The sequence below is a fragment of the Leptonychotes weddellii genome, chromosome 9 (assembly GCF_054177405.1).
Source record: "Leptonychotes weddellii isolate Sample4059 chromosome 9, ASM5417740v2, whole genome shotgun sequence".
NCBI classification, from domain to species: Eukaryota; Metazoa; Chordata; class Mammalia; order Carnivora; family Phocidae; genus Leptonychotes; species Leptonychotes weddellii.
Genome location: NC_138377.1, coordinates 66,782,128 through 66,802,392, shown reverse-complemented (window position 1 = coordinate 66,802,392; position 20,265 = coordinate 66,782,128). Strand labels below are relative to the sequence as shown.

General features: G+C 37.6%; 1 protein-coding gene and 1 pseudogene across 1 annotated transcript; both read left to right on the top strand.

Annotated features, from left to right (window-relative positions):
• The first annotated feature begins 3,397 nt into the window (after nucleotides 1-3,397).
• On the top strand, nucleotides 3,398-5,088 carry LOC102750794 (olfactory receptor 11H2-like). The gene is given in 2 exon segments (XM_081831838.1): nucleotides 3,398-4,285; nucleotides 4,288-5,088. Coding segments are annotated over 2 exon segments (948 nt in total). The 5' UTR covers nucleotides 3,398-4,138.
• Nucleotides 5,089-18,451: 13,363 nt separating this feature from the next.
• Nucleotides 18,452-19,597, top strand: LOC102750507 (olfactory receptor 11H6-like; annotated as a pseudogene).
• The last annotated feature ends 668 nt before the right edge of the window (nucleotides 19,598-20,265 follow it).

Below are 20,265 nucleotides of genomic sequence, written 5' to 3'. Positions count from 1 at the left end.
AAAAAAAAAACAGTATGGCACGTACTGCATGGATCACTGGGTGTTATACGAAAACAATGGATTGTGGATCACCACATCAAAAAACCAATGATGTACTGTATGGTGACTAACATAACATAATAAAATTAAAAAAAAAACCAGTATGAAGTTTCCTCAAAAAATAAAAAATAGAACTATCATGCATTCTGGCAATTTCACTTCTGGGCATAAATCTGAAGAAAACAAAATCACCATGTTGAAAAGATACTTGCACTCCCATGTTTAATGCAACATTACTCACTATAGCCAAGATAGGGAAACAACCTAAATGTCCATCAGCAGATGAATGGATAAAGATATATATACAATGGAATATTATTCAGCCATCAGAAAGAAGGAAATCCTGCCATTTGTGACAACACAGGTGGACCTTGAGAGTGTTACGCTAAGTGAAATAAGTCAAACAAAGACAAATACTGTATCAGTTGTATATAGAATCTCAAAAATCTGAACTCATAGAAACAAAGAACAGATTGGTGGTTGCCAGGGGCTGTGAGGTAGGAGAAATGGGAAGATGTTTGTCTAAGGATACAAATTTCCAGTTATAAGATGAAAACATTTGGGGCGCCTGGGTGGCTCAGTCAAGCGTCTGCCTTCGGCTCAGGTCATGATCCCAGGGTCCTGGGATCAAGCCCCACATCGGGCTCCCTGCTCCGCGGGAAGCCTGCTTCTCCCTCTCCCACTCCCCCTGCTTGTTTTCCCTCTCTCTCTGTGTCTCTCTCTGTCAAATAAATAAAATCTTAAAAAAAAAAAAAAAGATGAAAACATTTTGCGGAGCTAATGTACATCATGGTAATTACTGTCAACAGCACTGTATTACATAATTAAAATTGCTAAGAGTAGATCTTCAACGCTTTTATCACAAGAGATAAAGAATAATTATATAAGGTGAGGCAACTGTTAGCTAATATGTTGGTAATCGCTTTGCAATATGTGGGTGTATCAGTACATTGTACACCTTAAACTTACATATCGTTGCTATATATTATATGTCAATTATAGCTCAATAAATATGGGGGGAAATGTTTAAGGAAAAAAGACTACAAAGAAGTACAGTGCTGTACAAAGAAGAGACAGGGATAGCAGGAGTGGGCACCAGAAAGAGGCCATCTCCCTAGCTGACACTACTCCAGCACACCAGCCACCTTGCTCTTCTCCTGATATACCACTGCACATATTCCTATCATTAGCTGTTCCTTCTGCCTGAAATCTCTCTTGATATCCATCCTCTTGATTTGTTCCCCCACTTTTTCAAGCACCTGCCCAAATATTAATATCTCTGTTGGGCTTTCCTTAAAACTATTTAAAATTACAATTCCTACCCCACTTCTGGTCCATTCCACTCTTACATTATTCTCAAACAAACAAAAATTATAGTGCACTTACTGATTTGATCTTCTGTTGCTTTCCCTACCCCACTGAACTGTTCTATGTAGGTAAGAACTTACTCTGTTTTGTTCGCCTGCATATATTCCCAGTGCCTTGTAAGCACTTGATAAATATTTGTTAAATAACCCCATACCAGTCTTAGCACTTAAAGTGTCATTTTTCTAATGAGTATGATATAACTGTGACTGAAATTTGTCTCTGAAGAACAAATTTAAGAACTAGTATTGATGGGGAAGAATTTTCTCTTTCTTCAAAATAGAAACAGGGAATCCAATGGTGTGTCTTCATGTTGTATCTATTACAACAAGCTCTAATACTGTTTAATTATTCCCCAGGAACCTTTTGCAATGCCTGGTGAGAAAAAGTATAAGAGAAGGTAAGAACACAGTTCTGAAGTGCACTAATCCTCAGGGAATAGCAGGGCTTGGAATTTCATTGTAAATAAATAAAAGTCAAAAACAATCTCATCTACTGAACAAATACTTTAAAAATGTTATGGGAGAGAGTTCCAAATCTCAAAAGACTATGATGCAAAAAAATAAATACAGACGATACCTTCACCTAGGCTTAATCTTAACCATAAATATGAGCTCTGCAATTCATGGCAGGTTACAAACTGGATTCTCCAATTCTTCAGAAGTCCTCACATGCTTTTCACTCTGTGGGGTAATATTTTATTCCCCCCTCCCTGACCTTTCTTCTTGACACATATCCAAGGAGTGAGTTAAAACTTTGCATGTCCTATTACAAATGCTGATTTTCTGCATAAATGGATTTATTGGCAAGTGCTCTCTTCTTGCTCTGAAAATGTAAATATCTGATTAGAATAAAATTCATACCGAAAAGTTTGAAAATATTAATTTTTCTCTTGTTTCTCCAAGTCTGGGGAAGTACATTTATCTAGCTTCCTTATCCCTTTAAGATATACATAAGTATTATTTACAGCAAGAGGCCTGGGGATTTTGTGTAAAAATGTGTAACTAATAAATTACTAGAGGTGGATGGATGATGAATTTTGTTGCTTGTTTAAGAGAGAAAATATAACAAATCTCTGATTCCACTGATATCATATCTAACTCATATATTGCTCTCAGTTTTACTAATTTAATATGCTTTGGTTTTATGTGAAACAACTTCCTTTAATGACAAAACCATTCAGCATCTGTGTGCTGTTTCTTGCATTTGTAGGATCTTGTTTGGATTATGACATAATACATTTAGTATTCCCAAGAAATACTGTAACAGGAGACACAAACAGGGTGAGTATTGATGCTGATTTGATATACCACTGTAGTGTCCCATTGTCGGTCAAAATATTAACTAAGATGGCTTAGAGTAGGATACCAATGTATTAAGACACAGTCCAGAATAAAAAGGACAAAAATAAATAAGTTTTAAAAATTCAGTTGAATGAGTTATGAAGATAACCACTAAGACCTGTTAGGCATATAAGTGAGCCTTTTCATCAATAAAAGAATGCAGCAGAATAATTTGTGGGCATCCCATAGAGTATTTTAGAAACTTAAGAATATCAATTGCCTCTTACATTATGTTTTTTCTCTCTTTGCCTCTGTATATTTTGTCCTCACTATACACATTTAAGTACAATTTAAATGTAGTTAACTTAAAGGCACTCTATTTTTCACTTGTAGCGAATGGCCAAGATTCAGTAGTTCCCTACCTTGCTGTTTCTTTGTAAGATTACATATAATTCTTTCTCAGATACAACAACCTCAGCTGAGAAAATCATACTATTATTCAGGATAAAAATCCTAAATAATCTTTTAAAAAAAAATCTTACCATACAATAACAACAGATCAAGGGAGAATCTTTGTCTTCCAGGATGGGGGAAAAAAAAAAAAAAAAACCCTTGTATTTGGAGAAATTCTGGTACATGCCTTCCACTGCCACCTGATATGATATGGTTTCTATGGGAAACAAATAGACTGAACTGCCAAGTTGCATTCAGACTTGATACAGCCTACGTTGTGCCATGGGCAATGACTATACATAAACAGCAGTCCTTCCACCTTAGATGCCAAATGTGATAGCCAAGAGTAGGTTTCTAAGGAAATAAGACATACAGAAGTTAAGCTGTGATTCAATAACAACAAACTAGGAGTAATTTTAGGTGCCAAAATGTAAGCCTCTTCCTAATGCTGTGGAGCTGAATCCAACAGGCTGGATAGAGAGAAAGCATTTTTTACAGAGCAAACATGTCTGGTCATATAATGAACTATCTAATGAACTAGAGAGCTGTTTTAGTCATCACTTTATAATATCATAAACAAGAACAAAAAGGAATATTCCCTGTGCCCTTTCACTGTATCTCAGTGAGACATTTTGAGATGTCTTAATATAAGTAGTACTTGATTTGATATTCTTATCAATATTACTAATTACAACAAATTAATTTTACATTATACTTTAGAAAGAAATTTCAATTTTGCACTCCTAATATGTAATCCAGTATCCTGCCCTATTTAATGATTGCCCCACACCATGTTTTTATTTATATTATTATTTACATCTCATCAAAATGAAATCATACTCTTGGGGCACAGGTTATGATGATCAGAGCTTTGTTGCGTTAACAGAAACCTCACTGTTTATTACTTTATCAAAAAAAAGAATCTCGTGTCTTCAAGAAGAACCAGCATACTCCATTCAAGTGCAATAACCTAGTCATCTCCATGTCTTCCAAAACCAATGAATGTGTCCAGCACAGAAACCAACTCCGTTAGCCACTTCATCCTCATGGGCTTTCCCTCAAGCCCAGAAATGCAGCTCCTCTACTCTGGGCTCTTCTCAGTAGTCTACGCCCTGACTCTGATGGGGAATGCAGCATTGTCTGTTCTGTGTTGTGGTACCGGCGGCTTCACACCCCCATGTACATCTTCTTGGGAAATTTCTCTCTCCTGGAAATATGTTATGTCACCACGACTGTCCCTAACATGTTGGCCAATTTCCTGTCCACAAGCAAGTCTATCTCCTTTGTGAGCTGGTTCACACAGTTCTACTTTTTCTTCTCGTTTGGGTGTGATGAGGGCTTCTTCCTTTGCATCATGGCCTTTGACAGGTACCTTGCCATCTGTCGTCCTCTATATTACCCATGCATCATGACTAAACAGCTGTACAATGGCCTTGTCATCTTCGGATGGTCATGTGGGTTCATCCTCTCCCTAATCCCAGTTGTTCTCATTTCACGGCTGCCCTACTGTGGCCCAAATACCATCAACCATTTTCTGTGTGATCCTGTCCCATTGATGTTGCTGTCCTGTTCTGAAGACACCACCACTCGGTTCATCTACTCTACTTTCAATGCTATTTTCATGATTGGCACCTTTCTCTTTATTCTTTGCTCCTATGCTCTGGTGATTGTGGCTGTGCTACGGATGCCTTCAGCAGCAAGCAAACACAAGGCTTTCTCCACTTGTGCTTCTCATTTAGCGGTTGTCACCCTGTTTTATGGCTCCGTCATGGTGATGTATGTTAGTCCTGGATCAGGACACCCAGTGCAAGTGCAGAAAATTGTGACCTTATTTTATTTTGTGATAACACCACTCTTCAATCCTCTAATTTATAGCCTCAGGAACAAGGAGATAAAGACTGCCCTAAGGAAAGTCTTTGGGACTGAAATGCCTGTCCATAAAATATAAATCAGAAGTCAGAGTGAACCAAGTTCCACCACAGCCTATCTTAATAAAATATGAGCAAGATAATTTTCTAGAGAATTCAATAATTTTGGTTAGGGAACTGTTACAGTAAAGCCCACCACCATCTTAAATATCTCACTACATGATGGAGTTTTCTTTAATAAATAAAACTGTCTTAGTCTCTTCAACAATTGCTGTTGGGAAAATTGGACAGCCACATGCAGAAGAATGAAGCCAGACTACTTTCTTACACAATACACAAAAATAAACTCAAAATGGATGAAGGACCTAAATGTGAGACAGGAATCTATCCAAATCCTAGAGGAGAACACAGGCAGTAACCTCTTTGACCTTGGCCACAGCAACTTCTTGCTAGATATGTCTCCAAAGGCAAGGGAAACAAAAGCAAAAATGAACTTTTGGGACTTCATCAGGATAAAAAGCTTATGCACAGCAAAGGAAATAATCAACAAAACTAAAAGTCAACCTACAGAATGGGAGAAGATATTCACAAATGATATATCAGATAAAGGGCTAGTATCCAAAATCTATAAAGAACTTATCAAACTCAACATCCAAAAAACAAATAGTCCAGTCAAGAAATGGGCAGAAGATATGAAGAGACATTTCTGCAAAGAAGACATCCAAATGGCCAACAGACACATTTAAAAAATGCATCACTTGTCATCAGGGAAATAAAATTCAAAATCACAATGAGATACCACCTCACACCAGTCAGAATGGCTAAAATTAACAACTTAGGAAACAACAGATGTTGGTGAGGATGCAGAGAAAGGGGAACCTTATTACACTGCTGGTGGGAATGCAAACTGGTGCAGTCACTCTGGAAAACAGTATGGTAGTTCTCCAAAAAGAGGGCACTCGTGATGAACACTGAGTGTTGTATGTAAGTAATGAATCATTGAATTCTACTCCAGAAACCAATATTGCACTATATGTTAACTAACAAAATTTAGATTAAAAAAGAACAACAAAAAATAAAAACAGTTTAACTGACACTAGATTTGCAGCAAAGGGAGTTAAATCCTAACTAACGTTTGGCCCTTTATATTTAGCATCTATCTTAATCCTCCTGGAGATAAACAATAGTCACAAAATTCCTAATTCTTATTTTGAGTTTTCTCTGATCTACTACTTAACATGCATCTAAGGCTATTAGTTTGTTTTGTTAAAATCCTTAGAGTAAAATCATGCATCATTCTTTGGAGTTAGAGTGCTAAGATCACACCTGCAAGGTTGGACTTTCTCATACAGAAATCCTTCCTTTTAGTCAGTACCTATCAGTCAAGGAGAGTTTGTTTATACTGTTAATCCCTGAACAAATTTATGACCTATGTTACACCCTTCTATATTGCTCTAATTCTGAAATACAAAATGGATTTATACTTCCTAAGAAACTCAGCTATATAAGAAGAGTTCAGTTTTCTTAAGATAGTTTTCTTTTTTTTTTTTTAACATTAAGCAGGTAATTTTTTAAAATTTTTATTTAAATTCAATTTAGCTAAAATATAGTGTATTATTAGTTTCAGGGTAGAATTTAGTGATTCATCAGTTGTATATAATACTCAGTGCTCATTACATCCAGTACCCTCCTTAATGCCCATTACCTAGTTGCCCTATTCCCCCCTCCTCCCCTCCAGCAACTCTCAGTTTGTTTCCAACACTTAAGAGTCTCTTATGGGGGCACCTGGGTGGCTCAGTTGGTTAAGTAACTGCCTTCGGCTCAGGTCATGATCCTAGGGTCCTGGAATTAAGCCCTGCATCAGGCTCCTTGCTCAGCAGGGAGCCTGCTTTTCCTTCTCTCTTTACCTGCTACTCCGCCTGCTTGTGTTCTCTCTCTCTGTGTCAAATAAATAAATAAATAATCTTTTTTTTTTTAAAAAGAGTCTCTTATGGTTTACCTTCTCTGCTTTCCTCTTATTTTATTTTTCTATCCCCTCCCCTATGTTCATCTGTTTTGTTTCTTAAATTCCACATGAGTGAAATCATATGACATTTGTCTTTCTCTGACTGATTTATTTCGCTTGGCATAATACCCTCTAGCTACATCCATGCCATTGCAAATAGCAAGATTTCATTCTTTTTGATGGCTGAGTAATATTCCATTGTATGTAATTATATTGATGGCTGAGTAATATTCCATTGTATGTATTTATATGGATGGCTGAGTAATATTCCATTGTATGTGTGTATGTATATATGTATATACCACATCTTTATCCATTCATCACTAATTGACTGTTTTTAGAACTATACTTTATTTCAGTATTTTCGTTGTGTGGTGTATTTAAGTATTATCCAAAATGCCTCTAAAGATCATATCTTATCTTCTTAAATACATAATTGCAATTTTTGATTTGAATATACATCTTATTTTAACCCTTAGCCATCTATTTTTTCAAGTCTAACTTTCTAAAATGTAATAAAAGACAATAGGGAAATAAGACGCACTTATGGTGCTACATTTATAGCCTTCAGAAAGTCATCCCTTTCACAAAGTGAAGTGTAACTGTAACTGGACATCCTTCAGGAAAGAACCAAGGATTTGAGGTTGCTTGGACTTAGAGGGGCAGGATTTCTGGGGATTTCATAACAAAAGAGATGTTTTCTTTGTTCTTTTTCACAGAAGCAAAGTGAATTGAGTGGCTGAGCAGATGCCTGGACAAATTACTGATATAGGAAAAAAACCTTAATTAAGAACTTATTTAGGGGCACCTGGGTGGCTCAGTCAGTTAAGTGTCGCCTTTGGCTCAGGTCATGATCCCAGCGTCTGCCTGCTTCTCCCTCTGCCTGTCACTCCCCCTGCCTGTGCACTCTCTCTCTCTCTGCCAACTAAATAAATAAAAATCTTAAAAAAAAAATAACTTATTCTGAAATATCTTTAATATAGGTATAAGATGGTAATATTGTTCTGATTATTTTAATTATGATTCCTCTCTGGGTGCTTATGGCTTATTCATTCTGTGGTCATCAGTATTTCTTAGTAGGTTGGGAAAAGAAATGAATCTGTGTGGTAATTAATAAAATATGCTATTGATTCTTTCTAAAGGTGTGTGGTTTCTGCATTTGTAACCAACTTGGAGGTAACGATTAACAGGCTCTTTACATATCAGACTTCCCATATCCCAGGAAAACTTTCACCTGCTATTTCAGGCTGCTACCACTTATGGAATGAAATCCAACTTAATTTGTAAATTTCCTGAATTCAGGATTTTATAAATTAAGAATATTTTGATAATAAAATTTGAAATTTTTTTTCTGATTTGTCTATTTAAGAGATGAACTATCTATAAGGATACAAATAAAAGTCTATCCTACTCAATAGATAATTTCTGGTCTTCATAATTTCCCCTCACTCCCCTTGACCACTATCTAAAAGTTACATTTTTTTCAAACTATATAATAAATTCTTACCTCCTCAAATACAGAGGATAGCCTTTCAGCCCACTTCATTTATTTCAATAATATGCACTATTTGAGCATTTATCAGCTGCTAGTCACACAGAGATAAATCACTTATAAATATCATCTCCAAATTTTCCAAAATATTTTTCAAGGAATAATCCATGTGAAGTTAATAGAAAAGGGTGGGGAGGGGTCTATTTAATTAAAAAAAAAAAAAGTCCTATGGGCACCTGGGTGGCTCAGTTGGTTAAGCATCTGCCTTTGGGTCAGGTCATGATCCCAGGGTCCTGGGATTGAGCCCTGCGTCCAGCTCCCTGGTCAGTGGGGAGACTGCTTCTCCCTCTGCCCCTCCCCCTGCTCATGCTTGCACACATGTGTGCTCTCTCTGAAATAAATAAAATCTTTAAAAGACAAAATGATTCTCTCTCCCTCTCCTTCTGCCCCTCTCCCCCAAAAAAGTCCTATATTTTAAAAAAGAAAGTAATAGGTTATGCCAAATTAAGCATATTCATGAAGACTTCAAGAACATCATAAGCATTATGAATCACCAAAATAAATATTTTAGGATGGAGCTTTATCCAATTTTGACAGGATAACTTCCTTTTCCCTAATATCACCTTATTGAGACTATTCCACTGAATATGTTTTGGGAATAGTCACCTCATCTATTATATACAAAAACCCTCTGGAGTTGTTATTATCCATGCCATATTTTTAAAAATTGGAAAACTGCAAATGGAAAGATATATCATGCTCATGGATAAGAAGAATTAATAATGTTAAAATATCCATACTATCCAAAACAATCTACAAATTCAGTGCAATTCCTATCAAAACACCAACAGCATTTTTCACAAAACTAGAACAAATAATCCTAAGATTTGTATGGAATCACAAAAGACCTTGAATAGCCAAAGCAATCTTGAAAAAGAATGAAGCTGGTGGTATCCCAATCCCAGATTTCAAAATATACTACAAAGCTCTAGTAATCAAAACACTGGCACAAACACTGACACCTAGATGAATGAGACAAAATAAAGAGTCCAGAAATAAAGCCCATACTTATATGGTCAATTAATCTATGACAAAGGAGACATGAATATACAGTAAGAAAAAGAGCTTTTTCAATAAATGGTGTTGGGGAAACTAGACAGCTACGTACAAAAAAATGAAACTGGACCACTTTCTTACACCATACACAAAATAAACTCAAAATGGATTAAAGACCTAAATGTGCAACCAAAACCATAAAACTCCTAAAAGAAAACATAGGCAGTAATTTCTTGGATATCAGCCTTAGCAACGTATTTAAGGATGTATCTCCTGAGGCAAGGGAAACAAAAGCAAAAATAAACTATTTTATGGGACCAAAATAAAAAGCTCATGGACTGCAAAGGGAACCATCAGCAACGCAAAAAGGCAACCTAGTCAATTTAAGAAGATATTTGCAAATGATTGTTCAATAAGAAGTTAATATCCAAAATATATAAAGAACTCATACAACTCAACACCAAAAAAAAAAAAAATCCTATTTAAAAATGGACATAAGACCTGAGTAGATATTTTTCCAAAGAAGACATACAGATGGACAACAGACACATGAAAAGATGCTCAACATCACTCATCATTAGGGAAATGCAAATCAAAACCAGAATTAGATTTCACCTTGTACCTGTCAGAATGGTTAAAATCAAAAATAGAAGAAATAATAAGTGCTGATAAGGATGTGGAACAAAGAACCCTCATACACTGTTGGTAGGAATGTAAATTAGTACAGGCACTATGAAAAATAGTGTGTAGTTTCCTCAGAAAATTAATAAGAGAAATACCATATGATCCAGTAATTCTACTACTGGGTATTTACCCAAAGAATGAAAATGCTAATTCGAAAAGATATATGCACCCCTATGTTTACTGCAGCATTATTTATAACAGCCAAGATATGGAAGCAACTTAAGTGTCCATAGATAGACAAATGGATAAGGAAGATGTGGTATATATAAACAATGGAGTATTATGCCGCCATAAAAAAGGGCGAGATCATGCCATTTCTGACAATGTGGATAGACCTAGAGGGTATTATGCTAACCAAAATAAGTCAGAATGAAAAAGACAAATACCATATGATTTCATTTATACATGGAATTTAAAAAAAACGAATAAGCAAAAAAGCAAAAAGCAGAATCAGACCTATAAATACAGGGAACAAACTGATAGTTTCCAGAGGGCGGTGGGAAGATGGGCAAAATGGGTGAAGGGGAGTGGGAGATACAGGCTTCCAGTTATGGAATGAATAAGTCACAGGAATAAAAGGCACAGCATAAGAAATACAGTCAATGATATTTAATAGTGTTGCATGGTGACAGATGGTAGCTACATTTCTGGTGTGGATAGCATAGTATATAAACTTGTCGAATCACTATGTTGTAGAGCTGAAACTAACGTAATGTTGTGTGTCAACTATACTCAAATTTAAAAAAACAAAACAAAACAAAACAAAAAACACAAATTCAATTAGGAAATGACCAAGTATGCATATTTGGCCACTTCTCTCTCTTTCACCCGAATTCCACAGGAGACATAGCAACACTCAGAGTCTTTATATATGGCCTCTGGAAGGCTGTACAAAGACGGGAACATAAATACCCTGGGCTGTACTGACCCAAGCAAAGCCCGGCCCAAGAGCCCTTGGGACTTAGCTGCCATAACTTCGGCAACATCTCACTTGACAAAAAGAGGGCCTGAGAAGATGAGATTTACCCCAGGTGCACCACTTCCTACCAATGCCTTTCAGGCCCAGAGCTGATTTCTTCCCAGAGTTTGAATCCAAACACCTCATCAGGACCTGGTTTCCCTTGGATACTCCTAACTTAAGCAGCGACTTCCAGGCCCAAAGTATATTTCCTCTTCAGCAGCAAAATGTCCTGTTTGGCTTTAGTTTAGCTTTATCCTGGGATATCCAAACTGGCATTAAAACTCTGAGATATCCAAACCCAGAACTTTACTGTATGTGCTCAACTACATACTGACAGGTTGAATAAGACCAATGAGGCATGGAGCTCACTGGCAACATCAGAGAGCCTCTGTTGCTATGGCACCAACTCCAGGAAGAAAACACAAAGAAATGGAATCAGAATGTGGAAAGAAAAGAGAGAAAAACATAATAATCATAATCATAATCACAATGAAGAGTGATAGAAAAACATATAGGTTCAAGCTTACATTTGAGGAATTTATCTGAAACTGAAACATCTAGAAAATTTCAATTTTGGGGCTGTCTGGGTAGCTCAGTCGGTTAGCGTCTGCCTTCGGCTCAGGTCATGATCCCAGGTCCTGGGACAGAGTTCCTCATTCGGCTCCCTGCTCAGCGGGAAGTCTGCTTCTCCCTCTCCCCACTCCCCCCTCCTTTGCTCATACTCTCTCTCGCTATCTCTCTCTCCTTCTCTCAAATAAATAAATAAAATCTTTAAAAAAAAATTTTTTTTTTTTCAGAATGGCTGTCTCCACTGGGGAAAGTGAGATGTCAGAGAAGACTGGTTTCTGAGGCACTTCTGAAATTAAAAAGGGAAAGAGCTGATTTGGAAGGTCACATACTAATGGGATACAACATAAATATTTCTAAAATATCGTACCAAAAGTTACATACTGTATTATTCCATTCCATCTCCTTGAAATGACAAAATTCTAGAACTAGAGAACAGCTTAGTGATTGCCCAAGGGTTAAGGAGGTGGGGCCAGAGGGAAGTAAGTGTGGCCATACAAGGAAAACACCAAGGATCCTGGTAGTGATGGAAATGTTTCATATATTTCCTCTTATTGATGTCAATATCTTGTCTGTGATCTAATACTGTAGTTTTGTAAGATATTACTATTGGGAAAAACTGGGTAAAAGGTACATGGATCTGTGTTATATCTTACAACTGCATGTGAGTTTACAATTATCTCCAAATAAAAAGTTTAATTAAAAAAGAATAAAACAGATGAACACAGGGGGGAAAAGAGGCAAACCATAAAACAGACTCTTAACTATAGAGAACACACTGATGGTTGCTGGAGGGAAGGTAAGCAGGGGGATGGGTTAAATGGGTGATGGGTATTAAGGAGGGCACTTGTGATGAGCACTGGGTGTTGTGTGTACGTGATGAACCACTAAATTCTATTCCTGAAACTAATACTATACCATATGTGAACTAACTGGAATTTAAATAAAAACTTGAAAAAAAAGGAGGGAAAATTTTCAGATCATTATACCAGTATAATGAACTGATTGTGGATCAGGCTGTCCTTCTGTGTAGATAAAACAGTTCTCTCCTCTCGTTTTTCCTTTATCTTATTAGTTCTTTAATAAATACTTATTGCACACACAAAAGAATAACAAAATAAATGGAAAATAAAGATTGTACCAAAGAGTTTAGACATCGATCATCAAAGTGACAAAAGCTCAACAGAAGATTTTCAAAAGCCAAGTCATTGAGGGAGGAGGTTAAAAAGGAGTCTCCAAGTGCAATATGAAAGCATTAGTGGGTTGAAGACTTCCAGATACATCAGTGGTACTTCCAAAATGGAAAAATTAGAGTATTCTTAAGTTAGCACCAGAAGAAAAAGAGGAAGTAAGACCAGCAATTAATGTTACTCAGAAATATTTGTCCCAAGTTACTTTCTGCAGGGAATGTTAAACACTGAACAGAGTTGAGTGGGATATTTCTTTTTATTATGTCATGTTAATCAGCATACATTACATCATTAGTTTTTGATGCAGAGTTCCATGATTCATTTTTTGCCTCTAACACCCAGTGCTCCATGCAGAACGTGCCCTCTTTAATACCCATCACCAGGCTAACCCATCCTCCCATCCCCCTCCCCTCTAGAACCCTCGGTTTGTTTTTCAGAGTCCATCATCTTTGAGTGGGATATTTCCACTCTTGCTGCCTTTCTCAGCTTGGATTACAGACATTCTGGCCAGTTCCTGCCACCTCACACCTGTGTGCTAAAATGACTAAAGCTTAGAGAAGAGAGAAGTTACCTAACACAAACTACAGAGTGTCTAACACAAGAAGGTGACATCTGAAACTGGCCTGACTCCTATCTTCCTATGAATCATGCCCAGGAAGTCAAATGTACCTCATTGTCAGTGTAGGACTACCATGTATCTGCTTAACCAGCAAAGAATGAAAAGGATATAAAGTGTTCCCCTTGCACAGGGTTCCTTGCTGGAACTTTTGCCAAAGTAGCTCATTACCCTAAAAGCTCTCTGTGGGCAATGATTGTTTTGAATAAATCTTTGTTCACAATGGGCACTCATTTTTCAATGAAATTCATTATACCAAGATAAACAGCAAGTTAAACCATAGACGGCAGCTTCTGAACAACCTGGTCAAGTTACTGTTTGAAGTAAAAATATTTTTAAAAGAAAAGAAGCAAAAAAAATAATAATTTTTTAAAAGACATTTATTTTAGAGAGAGAGCAAACACGCACATGAGCAAGTGGGGGGAAGGCCAGAGGGAGAGAATCTTAAGCAGACCCCCTCCTGAGCATGGAGCCTGATGATCCCATGACCCATGAGATCATGACCTGAGCAGAAACCAAGAGTCGGACACTTAACTGACTGAGCCACCCAGGTGCCCCAGTAATAATAATGTTAATAGCAGTTTTCCAGCGTGGCTAAAAAGCATAACAATGACCAAGAAAGAGTAACAGTTTGAAGCTATAGGCAGATTAAATATAATTTTTCACTACAGGCATCCTATTTGTGGAAAGGGAATAAACCAAGTTGAATTACAGCCAGATATAAACTCTTACACTCTGTGGGTTTCTGTTTAATCATTTTAAGTGGTAAGACTGTCTTCCAAAGAATTTTATGAGTATGATATATTAGATAATGCCTGTGAAATCTGTTGACACAGTAATCAGCACATAGCAGGTACTAAAACTGTCATCTAGGCATGATATAAAGCTAGATAGAGTGTTTATATCCATTGGGACAGGAGGAAGATAATTTTAAAATCTAAAGAGACATAGAATCCTCAGGGTTGAGGCCATAAGAGGAGCCTCTGAATGTTAAGTGAAACTCCAGGTTTTCCTATTGTCAAAGCCTGAAAGCCACTGGATGGTTCCAGTGGGCATCAGTTCCTGTGGCCGTGAGGCTGCAGGGGGAGTAGAGACAAATTCTAACAGCACTACACTCAGTGATAAAGATGGGCAGGGAAGTTTCTTCTAGTGGATGACTGGGGAGATACTCGGGATTTGGGGATTTGTTAAAGTGAACTTAAATGTCATCTGAAGAAACACGTAGGAGGGAAAGGGAACTCCAGGAGCTTTGAGACAACTGGTGACATCCTCTATGAGGCTGGTTTTTAAAATCCAGAACCAGTCTGGAGGTGTCAGGTGAGCAGCAAACCAGAAGGGCCATTATTAGGTGACAGTCTCACTAATGGATTCAGGGAGGCCCTTCCACCTTTGAGCTCATCCCTGGAAGTAAAACCCACTTGGGGATTGATTAATGCACTGTGATTGTCTCTGCTGCTCCTGAGGGGAGGCCTCCAGGGACAGTGTGTGGCCAGAAAGAGACGCATAATAAAATGAATGGAGAGTTTCCTGACAGCCTACTCCTTTTTGTTTAACAGCTAAAGAGACTCCTTTGTGAGGCTCAGACTGTGAGAGAGTGCCACGAGGAATCCAAAATCCTGCATACCTCGGCCCTCTAAGAGGTTACAAGTGTGAACCCCTCGACTGCTACAGAAAATATTGCTACAGAAAAAAACTGTAATATTGCTACTGAAAAAAGGCTGTGAATTTTCTTTTGTATTTTTATCTATAAATATATTTTATATTTTAGAGAAAGTATATATAATAATATATAATTTTTTTAACAAAGCCTTCATTCTTCTCTGCAGGGCATCTCAAATGTCTATCCAGAATATATTTGTTTAAAAATCTCATCGGGAATATCTGAGCTGCCACTTCAGCTTTGCATTATAGTCCAGATAAAAAGATGACAGAAGGCAGTGGGCTTCATATCACTTCAGAGGAGATAAAGTATTTCTAAGTAGTGGATATTTATTTTCATTAAGTACAATTAAGATTTAAGAACGCCTATATCTGCAGAGAAAGGAAAAATCAACAGGTAGTCCAAAATAGATCCTACAATGACCCAAGGCAGGAAGAGAAGGACTTAAAACATGAGGCAGGAATAGAAGGATTCTCAAAGATGAAGTCTGCTCCTGAACTGAGAAAGGAAGGAAGAGCATTCACAGTAGTTCCAAGTTTTACTACAGATAAGAATTTGAAAGAAAACTTTCTTTCTCTTTCTGGACATTTTCTTTCCTCTTCCCTCAAACTTTGTTTCACAACCACTCATTTAGGAGCCACCCTCAAAATATCGAAGGCGGCTTCTCAAAGGCTCCTTATTCTTTCCCTAATTGTGAGGTGAGTTTACACTGATTCTAACCAAGAGTGAAAGGAGTAATTCTCATCCAAATAAAACCACCCCAAAATACACCTTCCTTACACTCTTGTTCTTATGACGTTTCTTTGCCCTATTTATATGCAGTCTTACCCCCCCATTGTCAGTTTCACTGTATAAGTAAAATTATGGTCACACTAAAGAGTGTGGGGGCACATATTATATACTTAAGTTAAATTTCAAATATAGAAAATTTAGGTTGTCTAGTTCTGGGTTAAAGCATCATACCATCCCTTACAATCACTGAATTTCCAGCTCATAGCCTCCTTCAGTGAGCCCACAATCTTGGAGTTATGGTTTATAGTTTTTCCCATTTCAGTTCACCAGTCTGTTTGTATGCCATGTTTGCTCTCTGAAGGATCACAGTAATCTTCTCATATTTGGTCTCCCTTTGGTATTTAGTGGAAACTGCTGTCCTAGAAGATACCTGCCTCACCATCTTAGCTGAAATACCTGATGTAAACTATTGAGAGAGAGTATGAGAAATATATAAATAATCTTCCCTATTGTATACAGCCTCATCTTAACACAGACTTCCTGAGGCTAATCCTCCACATACACAAGTGTAAATTTGATATAGGCAAGTCTCATGTGAACAAATTGCATCAAAAACAATAAGGAAATACAGCTAATATATACACAGCTTACAGCCATGTAGAAAAAAAGGTTGGGTTTTAGAATCGACATACTCAGAGGGACAATAAAATTCAATGCTACATTTAGAAATGTGAAAACGCTTGTTTGTTTTAAGGCTCTAGAACTGGAGACGAGAGAGCAGAATTTAATGAGATAATGAACATTAAGTGACTGTCACAATAAATACTTAATGCATGGCAGTGGTTGTTGTTACACTTACTATTTTAGAAGTCAAATGTGTTTTAAAGAAAGTGTCCCAAAGTGGGTTCATGTCATAAAAGATACCAAGAATTAGGACAGAGTGCAGGTCAAAGAGGAATGGAGGATTTAAGATAGTGATTTCCAGCTTTGGCTTGTAGCCTTATTAAAGTTCTTCTTCATTATTTATAATAATGGGAATCTGGTTCAAAGGAGGGAAAACTATAATACATGTACAATATACTTTTGCAGCCATCTGAGAAAAATAGGGTCCACAATAACCAAGTTTATGGGAAAAGATCTGAACTAATGTCCAAACATCTAAATTTTAGATGTGTTTCTTCCATCAAAAGTCAGCTGATCTTCTTTAAAAAAAAAAAAAAGATAAGGGCGCCTGGGTGGCTCAGTTGGTTAAGCGACTGCCTTCGGCTCAGGTCATGGTCCCGGAGTCCTGGGATCGAGTCCCACATCGGGCTCCCGGCTCAGCGGGGAGTCTGCTTCTCCCTCTGACCCTCCCCCCTCTCATGCTGTTTCTCTCTCTCTCTCAAATAAATAAATAAATAAAATCTTTAAATAAATAAATAAATAAATAAAGTCAGCTGATCTTGGATCAGTCTAACCTCTCTGGTTTTGGTTTCTGTGATATGAGGAAATTGAGCTTGATAATCTGTGAGATCCCTTCTGACACTAACATTCTACACTGGTGTGTTTCTCTCACAGTTTTAGAATTAAATACATGCTTTTGTTCCTTTTTTATTGTCTTTTTACATAAGACAATTCATCACCATGTAGTAACAAGATGATGAGGCATCTGAGCTGAGAAACGTGTTCCTCCATCTGCCTCCATCTATTTTTCTATTTGAGAACTAGGATCTCCTAATAAAGGAGTGAAGCCAACTTGGGTCCTCTTGGTATCAAAATAGCTGTTGCTCAGCAAGTAGAAGTTAAATACAGGTATAAGAAGCTAATAGGTATGTTAACTAACTGGAATTAGAATAAAAAACTAAAAAAAAAAAAAAACACTAATAGGTACTTGCTAGAATGGAATTTGTGGCAGTGTCTTCAGCACCCTGCTTCAGTCAACAGAATTATTCAGGACAGATCTCCTGACAATATTATGTTACTGACAACATAGTAAGATGCTCTTTTTGTACTGACCTAGTTCAATTTCAGGTTATATTGAAACTTGGATTTTTCTTTCTTTTTTTTTTTTTTTAAAGATTTTTATTTCCTTGTCAGAGAGAGAGACAGAACACAAGCAGGGGGAGAGGCAGGCAGAGGGCGAAGCAGGCTCCCTGCTGAGCAAGGAGCCTGATGTGGGACTCGATCCCAGTGTCCTGGGATCGTGACCTGAGCTGAAGGCAGCGGCTTAACCGACTGAGCCACCCAGGCGTCCCGAAACTTGGATTTTTCTTAAAATTTTCCAAAATACTATACAAAATTTTCTTTTCAGCAAGAAGAAATATAAGGATTATGTATATTATGAAAAAATATATATCAAAAAAGAATTAATTTAAATGCAAATGGAGAAAAACTGTTTGGACTCGCTGTTACATGATGCCAGTGAAATTTATGCTGTGAAAATGAAGACTGAGTGGGGGCTGTGGGAGCATACCAGGTTCTCCCAGAATCCTGATCTCACTGGACTAAGCCAGATCCTGGGAAGGAAATTATTGAATTCAGAACCATATAGAGCCTTTTCACAAAAGTGCATTAAAGGAGTATATAGAAGTCAGAAGAAATAAAAATAACTTTTAAAGAGATGGAAAATGACTAATATAATGATCCTTATTGCTCATTCCCTTCATAGATTAGGAGAATGAACATCTCAGAAGCCAGCAATATCTCTGGGTCTGTGAGCGAGTTCATTCTCCTGGGCTTCCCATGCCGCAGGGAGACATCCAGATCCTCCTCTTTGTCATCTTCTCCCTCATCTACCTTCTGATTCTCATGGGGAACACATCCATCATCTGTGCCGTGTGGTCAAGCCGGAAACTCCACACACCCATGTACATCCTCCTGGCCAACTTCTCTTTCCTGGAGATCTGCTATGTCAGTTCTGATGTGCCCAAAATGTTGGCCAACATCATCTTCCAGACCAAGAGCATCTCCTTTGCTGGCTGCCTGCTCCAGTTCTACTTCTTCTTCTCCATGTGTGCTGCTGAAGGCTACTTTCTGTCTGCAATGTCCTTTGATCGGTTCCTTGCTATCTGTCGACCTCTACATTACCCCACCATCATGACTCACCATCTATGTGCCCAATTAGTGGTTTCCTGTGGGGTAGGTGGCTTTCTATCCATACTGATACCTGCAATTCTTATGTCCCAGGTGCCCTTCTGTGGCCCTAACATCATTGACCATTTTTTCTGTGACCTGGGACCACTGCTGGCTCTGTCCTGTGCTCCAGTTCCCAAAACTACTCTAACTTGTGCTACTGTAAGCTCTCTTATTATCTTCATCACCTTCCTCTCCATCCTTGGGTCCTATACCTTAGTTTTGCCAGCCGTCCTTCGGGTCTCAGCTGGCTCAAGTAGGAACAAAGCTTTTCCACATGTGCCTCACATTTCTTGGTGGTTTCCCTGTTCTATGGCTCAGTGATGGTGATGTATGTGAGTCCAGGCTCCAGGAGCCATCCTGGGACACAGAAATTTGTGACCTTGTTTTACTGCATGGCAACCCCATTCTTTAATCCTCTGATTTACAGCCTTTGGAACAAAGATATGAAAGATGCACTCAAGAAAGTCCTGGGAGCACCATCAAATGAAATTTCTAAAAATAAAGAGAAATGATATAAATTTTCCTATCATTCTCTCAGGAATACCGAATTTCTCCCACAGAGGAGAGAAAACTATCTTCTGGGCATATTTGAGTGTTTGATTCCTTGCTCTCATGAAAGTGTGACTCGTTACACACAAAGAACCTTCATCCTGTCTCAAAAGCAAATACCCACAGTCTTAAAGGTCTATTGTGGAAAGTTCTGTACAGTTTTCGTTCATCAATGTGTCATTTCTCTGTTTTGGTCATTTTTTGAAGTCTGACAGCTAATGTAATCAAGTTGATAAGTACAAAGCTAACACTTGTATCTTGGCTTTTATCCTACTACTATTTTTTGTGTTTCAAATTTATCACTATTTCTTCCTTTCCAATTACAGATTTTTCTATAATGAAATATAGCATCTACTCATTGCACTAACAAAAATTCAATTCTTTGATTTGTAAGATCAAGGATCCAATATCTGTCACTGAAACAGTAGTGTTTTTTCATTTGTGTTCTCTTTATTACCAAGCATTGGTAAATTGTCCAGGGTGTGCAGCAAATGAAAATGGGAAATGATATGTTTGCTTCTTACAGAAAATTCTTAGCCCAGTTTTGAAGAGGATACATAGAAAAGCATGCACACATTCACATATGCCAAATCATTAAGCATTCCTTACCCAGACCTGGGTTTCAGCACCT